General features: G+C 41.3%; 1 protein-coding gene across 1 annotated transcript in view; it reads right to left on the bottom strand.

Moving 5' to 3' along the window:
- Positions 1-14,751, bottom strand: part of LOC308289780 (nucleotidyltransferase MB21D2) — a gene marked incomplete at both ends in the record, with an annotated part of 41,488 nt that overhangs the window by 13,226 nt on the left and 13,511 nt on the right. The window contains 3 exons of the mRNA XM_080731533.1: positions 1,786-1,992; positions 2,638-2,769; positions 5,693-6,075. Of these exons, the coding sequence (XP_080587659.1) occupies positions 1,786-1,992; positions 2,638-2,769; positions 5,693-6,075 (722 nt within the window). The remainder of the gene's footprint in view (positions 1-1,785; positions 1,993-2,637; positions 2,770-5,692; positions 6,076-14,751) is intronic.

Here is a 14,751-nt window from a genome sequence, read left to right as displayed (position 1 = left end):
TATTATAATACACACATGTATTGGTTGTATTATAACACACACATGTATTGGTTGTATTATAATACACACATGTATTGGTTGTATTATAATACACACATGTATTGGTTGTATTATAATACACACATGTATTGGTTGTATTATAATACACACATGGGGAATTGGCAAAACAAACCAAAAAACAAAGCTAAACTATTAAACTAAAAACAACAAAAAACTATTGATCTCCAAAAAACTAAACTTTGATCTGAACAGGGCTTAAGTGAATGATTGGATTTTATTCCAGAAATAAATCTAGCTTTACTTCCAATGCCAATAAAGGGCTTGTGGAAGCTACTTTCCTGTCTGTGATTGAGTATGGTGAAACATAGTGTATATGTCTGTGATTGAGTATGGTGACACATATTGTATATGTCTGTGATTGAGTATGGTGACACATAGTGTATATGTCTGTGATTGAGTATGGTGACACATAGTGTATATGTCTGTGATTGAGTATGGTGACACATATTGTATATGTCTGTGATTGAGTATGGTGACACATATTGTATATGTCTGTGATTGAGTATGGTGACACATAGTGTATATGTCTGTGATTGAGTATGGTGACACATAGTGTATATGTCTGTGATTGAGTATGGTGACACATAGTGTATATGTCTGTGATTGAGTATGGTGACACATAGTGTATGGCTCCCTGTGATTGAGTATGGTGACACATAGTGTATATGTCTGTGATTGACTATGGTGACACATAGTGTATATGTCTGTGATTGAGTATGGTGACACATAGTGTATGGCTCCCTGTGATTGAGTATGGTGACACATAGTGTATGGCTCCCTGTGATTGAGTATGGTGACACATAGTGTATATGTCTGTGATTGAGTATGGTGACACATAGTGTATATGTCTGTGATTGAGTATGGTGACACATAGTGTATATGTCTGTGATTGACTATGGTGACACATAGTGTATATGTCTGTGATTGACTATGGTGACACATAGTGTATATGTCTGTGATTGAGTATGGTGACACATAGTGTACAGTATGGCTCCCTGTGATTGCTTATGCTGACAGACTGTATTTTAACATGCAGCCTCATCCATTCTACAGACCTTCATTCAGTGCACCAAGCATCCCTTACCCTTTTTCTTGTTTTCCATCAACTTACTTTTTATCTGACCTCGCACAGCAGTTTGCTCGACCATTGGTCATTACAAAGGTGCTCTATAACAGGGGTTTTCAAAGTGGGTGACGGGGCACCCTGGCGTGCCGTGACAGTAGTCCAGGGGTGCCTCGAGACAATTTGATAATATTTGGAATTTATTTGGACACAAAAAAAGATATTTGGTATAATTTTAAACAAAGTTATTTTCAGTCAGTTCTAACCAAAATGTCTATTATCTCAACGTTTTCCTCACAACATTATCACTGTCATACAGAAACCTCGTATCTCCAAGTTTCAAATGTGTACGTCTTTTGGTAAAGCAAAGCCCTGCTTCATCATACAAGACACAAAACTAGTGAAAACAGCCGATCTACAAGCACACAACGCCTCGCATCTGCTGTTCTCACTATTTTATAGATGATGAATACAAAACGAACGGTTTTGGACATACAACGATATGCTATAAATACAAGGTGTTGGGAGTGAAAATTATAATGTAGGGGTCTCTCGGATTAAAACAAATATTTATGGGGTGCCCTGAGACAAAGAAGTTTGGGAACCACTGATTTATAACAGTCTGAGCTCGCTCACCTGGTAGGCCTGCATCAGACTCTCACCTGGTAGGCTTGCATCAGGCTGGAGGAGATGCACTTCTTGAGCTGCACCTCACTGCGGGCGAAGGACAGGCGCCACTCGTTCTCCTTGCGTCCCTTGTGTGAGCAGGCGGGCACCAGGTAGAACCCAGAGATCACCTCCTCCTCAGTGATCTTACCATCCCAGAAGTGGTTCTCCATCAGCCAGCTCTGGGCCACCGCCGGCCAGCCCTGGAAGGAGGGACAGACCCATTATCCAAACGGGCGATTATCCAATTCCATATTCATACAATGTATTAATATCGAAAAATATCGATATTGAAAAAAAAAAACTTTTATTTTGTATTTATTTTTAACTATTTGTGCATCTTGGTAACTGATTTTCCCCGATTTCCCGCTGTGGGATAAGTTTTTAACGCTGAAATAATATTACCGCAAATTTAGAATACAAACAGCACAATCCATGAAAAACGCAAATTTTCAGGATTCAAATGAAAAAATAGCTAAAAAAACTATTCAAGATTCCAATTAAAAAATAGCAGACCTAAAAGCTCAAAATGCGTTGCACTGTGACACGTTTTGAGCTTGTAGATTGGCTATTTTTGCTATGTTTAACTGTATATGCATGTGGCCCTCTGGAGTGGGTGTGCAAATATAGTGGCCTCTCCATCATCAAAGCTGCCCACCCCTGTTCAAGGGTGATGTGGCGACTAGATGTGAGCCTCACTTGTAACCACTATTTAAAATTGGGGGATTTCTTTTATTTATTTTTTGTTAAAATGCATATCGGTTCTTAATATGGGTTATCGGCCTCTTTGATCACAACAAATCGATATGGAAATCGAACATGACAGTCCCGTATGGGTGGAGCCCTACCTTGAAGGAGACCACGGGCACCACGTCGTACAGCATGCGGCTGCTGCCCACCCCCAGGATGACGGAGATCACCGTCCCGTTGCGCTCCACCTTCTCCACACGCGGCATGCCTCGCTGCGGCTTCTTCTGGATCTGCAACACACAACAACACAACAACACAACACCTTACAATGTGGGGAGGCTTAGGCCAGTGGTTCTCAACATGTGGGTCGGGAACCCCGGAGGGGTCCCCAAATTATTTTGGGAGGGGTCCCCAAATTATTATTTTTTGGGGGGGGGGGTCCCCAGATGATTAACTTAATGTGCAACACGGTTTACTCACTCAACAGTAAACAAACCAACATAAAGTTTAAGCGTATAGCACATTTAAAGAGACAATTTAAGGACTTTTTAATACCTAGTCTGAAATGACAAATTGGCAGAAATTGTGAAATATCTTTTCGATCTTTAGTCATTCAGTAGACACTCTTATCCACAGCGACTGCATTAAATGCAGACTGAGGCTGAGGTGTCTGAACTCTGAGGTCAGTCGTCAGATTAGTGTCAGTATTTTGTACTTTTGTTGCAGGCAGCAACTGGGAGCCAACAGAGCAAACATAATACAATCAGGGCATTAACAAAAAAGTCGACTGAGTCGACTTCATTACACAAGTCGACTCCCACCAGAGAAAGTCAAAGTTGAAAAATAAATAAATAATAATAATCCTTTGTATTTTTTTCTATAATTATTTTGCTCCATGTGTGCGTCTGTACAGCATTCAAACAGTAGGATTGCTTATTGTCAAGGACGGAATGATCCAATATTACAGTGCTACATTACATTCGGTATAACATGGTTCTATTGTGAAAATAGCAGATCTACATAATAGCAGATCTACATGCTCACAACGCGCATGTAGATCTGCTATTTTCACAATTTCTGCCTCTATATATTTGAAAATTTGGCCAATGTTTAATTTGTCATTTTAGAGGTATTAAAAAGTCCTTAAATTGGCACTTTAGAAATGTGCAGATACTCTCTATGCACTTAAACTTTATGTTGGTTTGTTTACAGTTGAGTGAGAAAACAATGTTGCACATTGAGTTAATCATCTGGGGACCCCCCCCCCCCCAAATAATTGGGGGATCGTGTGTGATGTGATGACGTAATCAAACGATAAAGTCGACTTCAACTCAACTTTTTACTGCGTTGAGTCAAATTGCAAAAATAAAAAAGTCATTAATGCCCTAATTACAATATATCTGTCTGTCTGTGGGCCCATGTAGGAAATATCTCTATATTGTGTTTGCCTTTGTTTGATAACGGCCATTAATTGTTATAATTGTTCATTTGATTTCATTTGTCTTCATGTGAACAGTTATGAAAATAAATAGGCATCTCAGTGTGTCATGGAGAAAGATCACAGATCAGATGGCTATGAAAGATTGGGACCTTTATGTACCTACGACAGGGGTTCCCAAACTTTTTTGTCTCAGGGCACCCCATGAATATCTTTTTAATCCGAGGCACCCCTACATTATAATTTTCACTCCCAGCACCTTATATTTATAGCATATCATCGTTGTCGGGTGGAAACCTTGTATGTCCAAAACCGTTTGTTTTGTATTTATCATCTATAAAATGTACTAAGCTAGTGAAAACAGCTGATCTACAAGCACACAACGCCTCGCATCGTTGTGTGCTTGTAGATCAGCTGTTTTCACTAGTTTTGTGCGACGGTCTTGTATGATGAAGCAGGGCAAAAGACGTACACATTTGAAACTTGGAGAAACAAGGTTTTTGCCTGACAGTGACGATATTTTAGTGATTATGTTGCAAGGAAAACGTTAAGATAACGGCCATTCTGGTTAGAACTGACTGAAAATAACTTTGTACTTCAAGTTTAAAATGATAATAAATAATATTTTTTCAAGTGTCCAAATAAATTCCAAATATTATCAAATGATCTCGCGGCACCCCTGGACTGCCGTCATGGCACCCCAGGGTGCCCCGACACCCACTTTGAAAACCCCTGCCATGGAGAACTATCACAGATCAGATGGCTATGAAATATGGGGACCTTTATGTCCCCACGATACGATACGGTCACTTCCATTATCATCTGCACACTGTAAACCAAACCTCATTCTGAATCCCAGGGGGTCCTCGTCGGCTGCAGCCTCGTTTTCATTCCCAATTAATTGAATCAGATTGACGATTAATTACGAGAGAGCTGAATAAAATGATCAGATAGGATGTCCTCGATAAAGACATGCAGAAGATAACGAATATAAATTCTCCGGCAGTTATAAATATCTGAAAAGACAAATTGACATGAATTCAAAATACACTGACGATTGCGCTGTGAAACGATGAAACTATATGGAATCTATGAACAGGTTGTGGGGGTGCCTGCTTCATCTCTCTCTCAACCAAGGGGTCCTTGGCCTGAACACGTTGAAGACCCAAAGTGGGTGACGGGGCACCCTGGGGTGCTGTGACGAGGGGTGCCACGAGATGATTTGATAATATTTGGAATTTATTTGAACACTTGTAAATATTTAGTGTCATTTTAAACTTGTACAAAGTTTAAAATGACACTAAAGTACAAAGTTATTTTCAGTCAGTTCTAACCAAAATGGCTGTTATCTCAACGTTTTCCTCGCAACATAATCACTAAAATATCGTCACTGTCGGGCAGAAACCTTGTACCTCCAAGTTTCAAATGTGTACGTCTTCTGGTAAAGCAAAGCCCTGCTTCATCATAGAAGACTGTCGCACAAAACTAGTGAAAACAGCCGATCTACAAGCACACAACGACTTGCATCGCGAGGCGCTGTGTGCTTGTAGATCTGCTGTTTTCACTAGTTTAGCACATTTTATAGATGATAAATACAAAACGAACGGTTTTGGACATACAAGGTTTCCACCCGACGACGACGATATGCTATAAATATAAGGTGCTGGGAGTGAAAATTATAATGTAGTGGTGCCTCAGATTAAAAAAAATATTCATGGGGTGCCCTGAGACAAAAACGTTTGGGAACCCCATGCCCTAGAGAAGCTCCGAGTTACCTCTTGCAGGACCAGCGATATGGACTGGTGGAACCAGTCTGCCACCAGCGTGGGCGAGAAGAAGTAGTTGGTGGCTCCGTTGATGTGGTCCACCACGGTGCAGCAGTCCTGCCAGCGGGCGATGGTGGCCTCGTCGAACAGCCTCAGGCTGAGCCAGGAGTGGCAGAGCGCCGAGTGGCGCATGTCCAGCGTCACCGGCTGGTTGCGGTCGTGCAGCTTGAGCGCCGGCACCAGCAGCGTGAAGTCCATGTCGTAGTCTGAGCCGCGGGCGTACGGCGTCAGCTCGTCCAGGTCCATGTCCACCACGCCCTCGCGGACGCCCCCCGAGAGCAGCAGGTACTCGTTGGCCACCGGGAGCTTCTGGTCCAGCTTCTGGACCATACCTGAAGAACACAGAGAGAGTTAATGAGCTTCTGGTCCAGCTTCTGGACCATACCTGAAGAACACAGAGAGAGAGTTAATGAGCTTCTGGTCCAGCTTCTGGACCATACCTGAAGGACACAGAGAGAGAGTTAATGAGCTTCTGGTCCAGCTTCTGGACCATACCTGAAGAACACAGAGAGAGAGTTAATGAGCTTCTGGTCCAGCTCCTGGACCATACCTGAAGAACACAGAGAGAGAGTTAATGAGCTTCTGGTCCAGCTTCTGGACCATACCTGAAGGACACAGAGAGAGAGAGAGACATTGTGTATCATTATTTTATGCTTTAACAATTGAAAATCACACCTGTGTGAAGTGGAGCTGTGTGTGTGTGTGTGTGTGTGTGTGTGTGTGTGTGTGTGTGTGTGTGTGTGTGTGTGTGTGTGTGTGGATCATGTGTACCGATTTTTGTGACATTTGAAGAAAATATGTAGGAAAAGGAGCAAAAAGTGTGTTTTGGAGAAAATTCAAGATGGCGGAAAATCTATCATGGCGCAAATGGGCGTGGCCTATATGGGGAGATGCGTCATGGCCCAAGGAATCCAGGGAAAAAATATTTTTAATTTTCCGACCTACGGTTCAAGAGTTACAGGCCAAAACGTAAAGTGGGGTGTTATGGCGCCACCATGCGGCCAAATGACACAATTATTTTTTATTTAATCCTTGAAATCATTATGAACCTCCTCTCCAAGTCTTGAAACTCTAGCCCCTATGGTTTGCGAGAGACAAATAATTGAATGTGAGTTTTTGCGATTCCCATTATAAGTCAATGGGGAAAATTAATTCACTAATAAATTAATATCAATTAAACTATAGAACCTTTCTCTTAGAAAAGTAATAGCCCACGATTCCCGAGTAAGCCGGTCGATTTGACATATGGCGCGAGTGTGTGGTGGCAAAACTGTGGGACTAGTGGCGTGCCGAAGTTTAGGAAGTTCAGGCTACATACACACAGACAGACAGACACACAGACAGACAGACAGACACACACACACACAGACCCACACAGCCACGTATAGGGAGCCTGTGTTTCACACAGCTCCAAAAATAGCAGATATACAAGCTCACAGCACGGCACCGAGTGCCGCGCTGTGAGCTTGTAGATCTGCTATTTTTGAAAAATCGTGAAAATTTGAATTTTGACCCGATTCTATAAGTGTCTTTTGAATCCTTCTAAGGTTTTTTGGAGAAAAACAAAAATATGTTTCTATGTCAGCAATTAATCTGGCTAGCCATTGTCAAAGAAAAGGTCCTTTTCACTTAACTGGAGCTCAGTTAGTCTGTTCTTGAGAGACTACCATGTCAGTGATTCTCAAACTTTTTCATGTGAAGGACCCCCAAACTGATATGTATTTGTCCACGGACCCTCATCTCAAAATATTTAGTTCCAGGGACCCCCCCAAGAAGCAACATTTGAGATACAAACGTTTGCTTTAAAAATACATATATTGAAAGATTTGCACACATTTTCAAGACTTTTTCAAAAATAGCAGATCTACAAGCTTGCAGCGCGGCACTCGGTGCCGCGCTGTGAGCTTGTATATCTGCTATTTTTCAATAGCTAAAGCATTCGATAATTATATGAGCTTCTGGTCCAGTTTCTGGACCATGTCTGAGAGACAGAGAGGGAGTAGTCTCACGTGGCCAGACTGTTGCCTCCACAATTTGTAAATGCTCCCGGCATACAGTCTGGGGCACGGAAATAGAAACGATGAGTGCGAGATAAAGCGGATGTGACGCAACCGCTCCCTTGGTGCAGTAGCAATAACATGTCCTACTGGAAGCGTTATGTCTCCTCTCAATATTTTTTGGGGCGTTATTTCGTCTTTCTCTGGTGTTGTTGGTGTTACTTCCATGATGTGTTCAAATTAGGGCTGTCCTCGACGCAGGATTTATGAAGTCGATTCGAGTCGCGGGGGTTAATCCGACGCGTCGACGAATCGTTTATGTAAAAAAAAGGAAAAAAAAGTGGTGCTTTAAGCTTTTAAACCACGTCAACGTAATACAATAAAACAGCAATATGTTTTAAGCCTTTAAAGTGAATTAGATCCATGAACTACCGTGCATATTGAGACATGATAGCGGTGGACACTGGACATTAATGACGATAAGATTGCGTCCAGCCGTGCGTAATTTGCCGTGCGTAATTGTGAATTGTGGAGCAGAGTAGAACAACGGAGGAGAGAAGCAGGAGGGAGAATAATGCATCTCTTTGACAGCATGTCGTGTATTATTTCCACAAGTTGTATTTTCTCAGAGCACCGCTGCTGTATCAAAAGAGCTATGTTGCCGATCTGGTGCGAGATAATAAAAAGAAAACAGTTCGCCCGTCGCTATTCCTCAGCCTGAGTCCAACCACCACACACCCACGGCAGTGAAAGTGAAAGCGCATCGCGCTGGCTCTGCTGCTTCTTTGGCCAGCTCTCAAGTAGAATAACAACTCGTCGACGCATTTCCTCTCCAAGTGGTTACTTCAAAATAAGAGCTCCCTGTTATATGATCAAGGCAACTTTCAAGTCACGTGAACTGATTTTATTTTTAAGTCTAGTTTACAAGTAGTAGGAAGTATGGACTCAATAAGAATTACATGACAGTCACAGTCCAGCGCTCTCATACCGCACCACAGTATACTGGTGTGATAAAAAAAATTATATATTTTTGACGGCTCGACTCAAACAATTGGCGTCGATTCCGGGGGCTTAAAACGATGCGTCGATTCGTCTATTTTTAGAGGACAGGCCTAGTTCAAATGTTTTCTTAAACTATACACCCATAACAAGAATATGCCGCTCGAATGACTCTGTCTGTGCTAGTGAGCTTCTGTTATGTTTCCAATGGGACTACAGTTCCGTGCAGCAGTGGCTACTTCCGATACTCGCCGTTCAGGAGCTGCCATTCCAGACTCTATATAGCATTCGGAGATTGTGGAATAGTTGTCTGGCTACGCCAGACTAGAGAGAGAGAGAGAGTTAATGAGCTTCTGGACCATGCCTGAGAGAGCACAGGGCATGTTAGAGGGGCAGGGGCAGACATTTCTAAAGGGGCCTTTGGTGAAAATATTGAAAGCTGCTCGACGCGTTGTGAGCTTGGAGGTCGGCTATTTCCGGTGTTTAAAGGGCCTACACCAGGGATGTCAAACATACGGCCCGCGGGCCGAATCCGGCCCGCGAGATGATTCAATCCGGCCCACCAGGCTAGAGCATACATTTCTGAGCATTTAGAAAAAAAAAGTAAGTCTCTAGCCCATTCCTGTCAAGAGTTATGATTGTTTTAAGAATTAACCTAACTAATGTCTGTACACTGCAGGCTAGGTTTCTCCCACCTGGCAGTGATTGAGTTGATTGATTGGAATGTTAAGTGACCAGCTCTCTCTCTCTCTCTTTGAAGATGACAGCATTGCTAGGAATAGGGTGGTTGGTCTGGCTATGAATAATAACTGAACCAGTGACGTCATTACGTGCGCGTCCCGCGTCTCTGACGCATTCACGTTGCCTAGAGACGCATTCACGTCATTGCCCTGGGGTCCCACGGACGCATCGCCTCCATTGGAGTCCACGTTAAAATAATTTACCACGTCGCGAAAAAAAAAATATTTTAAAAAGTCCACAGACGCCACCATTATTCATGGGTGAAGGCATGCTACTTAACCCTACTTTAACACAAATGAAATCCGCGTAGAAAGTCTTAAAACAGACGATAGAACTAACAACAGTGCGTTCTATCGTCCACCGACGCCATTCTGTGTGCCCGTAGATGGTCACAGAATTCAATGGGTGCCTGAGTTTTAGCGTAGCACCGGGCCGCTCTCTGACCATAGTGGCACAGCATGTTAGGTGATACACCAAAAGGGGTTCCCCCACAGAACGTGTGCAACTGACGGCGCAGAAACGTGACGTCTCTACACTGGCAAAACAACAGCGTCGCGGTCAGGGTCCCCGCGGAATGAACGTGTCGCAAACAGCATTTCGTTTCATTAATATCCTCGCCAGAAACTGCCTGCCGTCTGTCTGTCTCTTTCTGCATGCAGCGGAGCCACCGCACTCTGCACTGCTGCAGCAGCATGAACGTGCTCTCTCTGTCACTCTGATGTGATGCTGCTACGTTTAGCTACATGCTAAAGCTACTGCCGTGGCTGCTCTTCTGAGGCACAGTCAGTGAGGCTGGCAGAGGGTCATAAACTCATTAAGTCATAAAAAGACGTCTGATTTTCAAAGCGGAGAAACTAATTATCTGTGATTTACAACAGCCGTTCTCCGGAGCGCTCCACTTTCTCATAGTATTACGTCGAGTGGTCTCTCCATACACAGAAGTATACTCAAATGTTTTACTTAAGTAAAAGTATCTTCTACTGCAAGTTAAAGTCCGGAATTCAAAATGTACTTGAGTAAAAGTATAGGCTACACTTTAGGACTAAAAGTAAAAGTACTCATTATGCACAATTATTCTGTATCACATGTTACCAAATAATATCCTTTGAAAATAGCCATGGCTGAAGTGGTTATGTAGGCTATACTTTTCAAAGTAACTAGTAAAGTTTTCAAATAATTGTAGTGGAATAAGTACAATATTTGCCTCTGAGATGTAGTGGAGTAGAAGTAAAAGTAATGAAAATTGGAAATACTCCAGTAAAGTAAAAGTACCTTAAAGGAGCTATAGTCAACTTTTTCTTGAAAAACGGATGCTAAAATAAAAATAATGTTTCGAAAATATTTTATAAAAAAATAAGCTTCATATATGTGTTTCAATTAAAAAATGACCACAAAAAGCGTAAAATAATGATAAAATAATCATTTTGGCCCTTTGTTTACATTTACAGGGTCCGTACTTTGTTTACATCCTAGTCTGTAGACTAGGATGTACACCTACAATGAAAAAGTTGACTATAGCTCCTTTAAATTGTACTTATAAGTTACCTTTTTATTACCCCAAGAAAAAAAAAAAAAGACCATTATTGCACCAAAGTAATCAACAAGCTAAAACTATACTATCAAAAATGTCCAAACATTAGCCTAATTGTAAAATAATATAAGATAGAGGCAAATATAAATAGCCGATCTAAAAGCTCACAATGCAAAAAATAAATAAAATGGGGACCCAAATTGGGGACCCATAATTTTTTTCTGGGACTCATTCGAATGACCACCTGTGGGTCCCGGGACCCATTACTTTGAAAACCTATTAACATCACTGCTGAACATACCTACAATATTCGAACTGTACTCAAAGATTACACATATTAGACATGGAAATTAATGTTGTTAAAAAAATAACTTATTTAAAAAATATAATAATAATAAAAATGTAAAAGTTTTATTATTCCGATATTTTCTGAATATGCCATTATTGTTCATTACTTTTATTTTTTTTATTATAAAATACAATAAAAATAATTATTGTCCTGCATCAATAATATTTTTTTAGCCATTTACAAATTATAGCGTACTGGAGACTATCAGGAATTGAATTATTCTATTATTAAATGGTTTATTCTTATTGGCACTTCTTAAAGGAGTAGTTCACCCCCAAAATGCCATGGAGCCAATGTAGACTCATTCCTAAAACAGAAATTTGATTACAATAAATGCATGCCTATTGATTCCGGATGGGGACCCAAATGCATTTGGGTCCCCATCCGGAATCAATGGGGGGAAGTGTACTATTTATTATCACATTTTTGTCTTAGTAATGCGACAAATAAAATAAAAATATATTATTGAACTCAATTCTCCATGGCGTGAGTAATCAAAGAAAAAAAAGTCATTTTGGGGATGAACTACTCCTTTAAACAAATAGCATCTCTCGTACCTATACCTAACTGCAACTGTAATACCAATAATGAAAGTAGCTATTTTACTTAATAATGAACACAATTTGTAAAATGATATACTGCTATACTGCTAGCTACAGCAGTGGCTGAGACGACAGGAAGAAAAACAGAGCGAACATGTGCGCGAGTGTGCATGCTATCCGATCCGCGACTGGTTCGGCCCTCATCAAGTCGCCTTTCATCCAATGCGGCCCTCACCCCAAGATGAGTTCGACACCCCTGGCCTACACCATGCTTTTAAAACTATATTTTTTGTATAAATATATGCTCAAAATTGAGTCTTAGACAGGTTTTAACCCTCAACAAACACTCTGACCATTCTTTTTGTTTGTTCTAGCTCTACTATAATGAGGCTCTCCAGCTGCAATACCAAAACGTTCTCTGTTTGCTCAGGGGCGCATCTAGTGGGGTTTTTCCAGAAAAAAGAGAAGTTTTTTGAGAAAAAAAAAGTTTTTTGAAAAAAAAGTTTTTGAGAAAAAAAAAAGTTTTTTGAAAAAAAGTTTTTGAAAAAAAAGGTTTTTTGAAAAAAAAAGTTTTTGAAAAAAAAAAGTATTTTGAAAAAAAAAATTTGAAAAAAAAAAAGTTTGAAAAAATAAATTTTTGAAAAAAAATTTTTTTTTTACTCTGAAAAAAAAAACGGGAATCCGTGTGACGTCACACGGATCAACTCTCAGAACAGCACTGTTCTGAGAACCCGTGGAAAGCTTTTCATCTCTGTCTTCCCAAAACCAGAGAAAGACACAATGTACAGAAATAGGACTTTGTGAGGATAGAAGGTGCCAGTGGGACCCCAAAAAAAGGTTTTAAAATAGAAAAAGTGAAAATTCATGGTGTAGGTCCTTTAATACCACACTTAAAGGGCCAGTTCACCTCTGGGACAACCATATCTTATTTTATTGTTGTTTGGGACACGATCAACACAATCCTGAGTTATGTTTTGTGTTCAATCTGTGTTTTTAGATATTTTAGTATTTCAGAATGAATGATGATGCATTTTGCATCATATGATGCACATGATGACTCATATGATGCAAAATGCATCATCATTCATGCTGAAATACTAAAATATCTAAAAACACAGATTGAACACAATAAATAACTCAGGATTGTGTTGATCGTGTCCCAAACAACAATAAAATAAGATCTGGTTGTCCCAGAGGTGAACTGGCCCTTTAACTAAGCATAATCAAGTGAATACTGGAGATTCGCAAATTAATAAAGAGCAAGGAAGAGTTTCAGCTGCTGATCAAGGGGCTGTGGTGGGATCAACCTGATGTTTATTTCATCACCCAGTTTGGTGCTTTGTTTGCTATACTGGAGCAATGGTAAAGGTTGTATTTACTAATTTATCTTAAAAATACAGACCAGTATGCAATCAGCTTTATTGTAGGGATGGAAATCGGAATCGGCCAATATAAAAAATCGGCAGGTATAATATTGTTGGGTTATAATATTGATTGTGTCTATGGCACTGCACAGCATGATGCTCTGGTCCTGTGACTAAAGTAAACATTAGAAAGTAGCAGCCAGTCTACTTAGTGGCAGCCTACAGAATACAGATGGTGCTGATTACCTTTGCAATGTAAGGATATATTCCATAATCCTGTGTCAATGTCGTCTCCAAAAAGAAGGGGGAAAAAAAGCATGTGTCACCTGCTTTCCTCCTGCCTAGTCCAGACGGTCATATTAGACTGGATATTGTCTGTGATTTTGGATATTGTACTATTGTGATTGATTTGGCAATAGTGTTCTTCTAGCTTATTGGTACTCAAATTGAAGTATGTCTTGTAGGCCTACTTGGCCTGAAAAAAAGGGTATTGGAGCAACCCTATTTTCTAGTTCTTAGCTAAAGAAATCGGTATCGGAAAAATCGGTTTTGGCAGGTCAGACCTTCATAAAACCGGTGGATCGGTATCTGCCAAGAATTTTGCAATCGGTCCATCTACTTTATTGTCTCGATTAAAAAACTGATTGTTGAGAAACAAAACTTATGCTGATACTAATAGACGAGACATTAAAAGCAGCAGGATGGTATCTATCTGCTGTTTTTACCGGCTTCCATCTGGGTTTATTCTGTTCCCTTCTTATTATGTCAGGATGACAAGATAAGACAGGACGTTCTCTCTGTGCATATCTCCTTTACTTCCTCTCCACTGACTCCAGACTGTCTGTTCTCCCTCCTTCCCTCCTTCCCTCCACACACACGCACGCACGCACGCACGCACGCACGCACGCACGCACGCACGCACACACACACACACCATGGTGACAAACAGGAGACTGGCAGCGACCCACAGCATTCCTGAGCTGAAACAGAGAGGCACTGATTGACCAACACACTGAGGAGGAGAGGAGAGGAGAGGAGAGGAGAGGAGAGGAGAGGAGGGGAGGGGAGGGGAGGGGAGGGGAGGGGAGAGGAGAGGAGAGGAGAGGAGGGGAGGGGAGGGGAGGGGAGGGGAGGGGAGAGGAGAGGAGAGGAGAGGGGAGGGGAGGGGAGAGGAGAGGAGAGGAGAGGAGAGGAGAGGAGAGGAGAGGAGGGGAGGGGAGAGGAGGGGAGAGGAGAGGAGAGGAGAGGAGAGGAGGGGAGAGGAGAGGAGAGGAGAGGAAGACCAGGAACTCATTATTACGCATTCTTTTATGCTTTAACTATTACAAAATAGCAGATCTACAAGCTCACAGCGCTGCGAGCTTGTAGATCTGCTATTTTTGAAGAAAAAGACAATTTGTACAAGTCTTTGAATATTTCTACCCGATTCTATAAGTGTCTTCTAAATTCGTCTCAGTTTTTTGAAAAACCTATGTTTCTATGTCA

This window comes from Nannobrachium achirus, assembly GCF_963921795.1.
Source record: "Nannobrachium achirus genome assembly, chromosome: 8".
In the NCBI taxonomy this organism is placed as follows: Eukaryota; Metazoa; Chordata; class Actinopteri; order Myctophiformes; family Myctophidae; genus Nannobrachium; species Nannobrachium achirus.
This window is presented reverse-complemented; position numbering and strand designations above follow the sequence as displayed.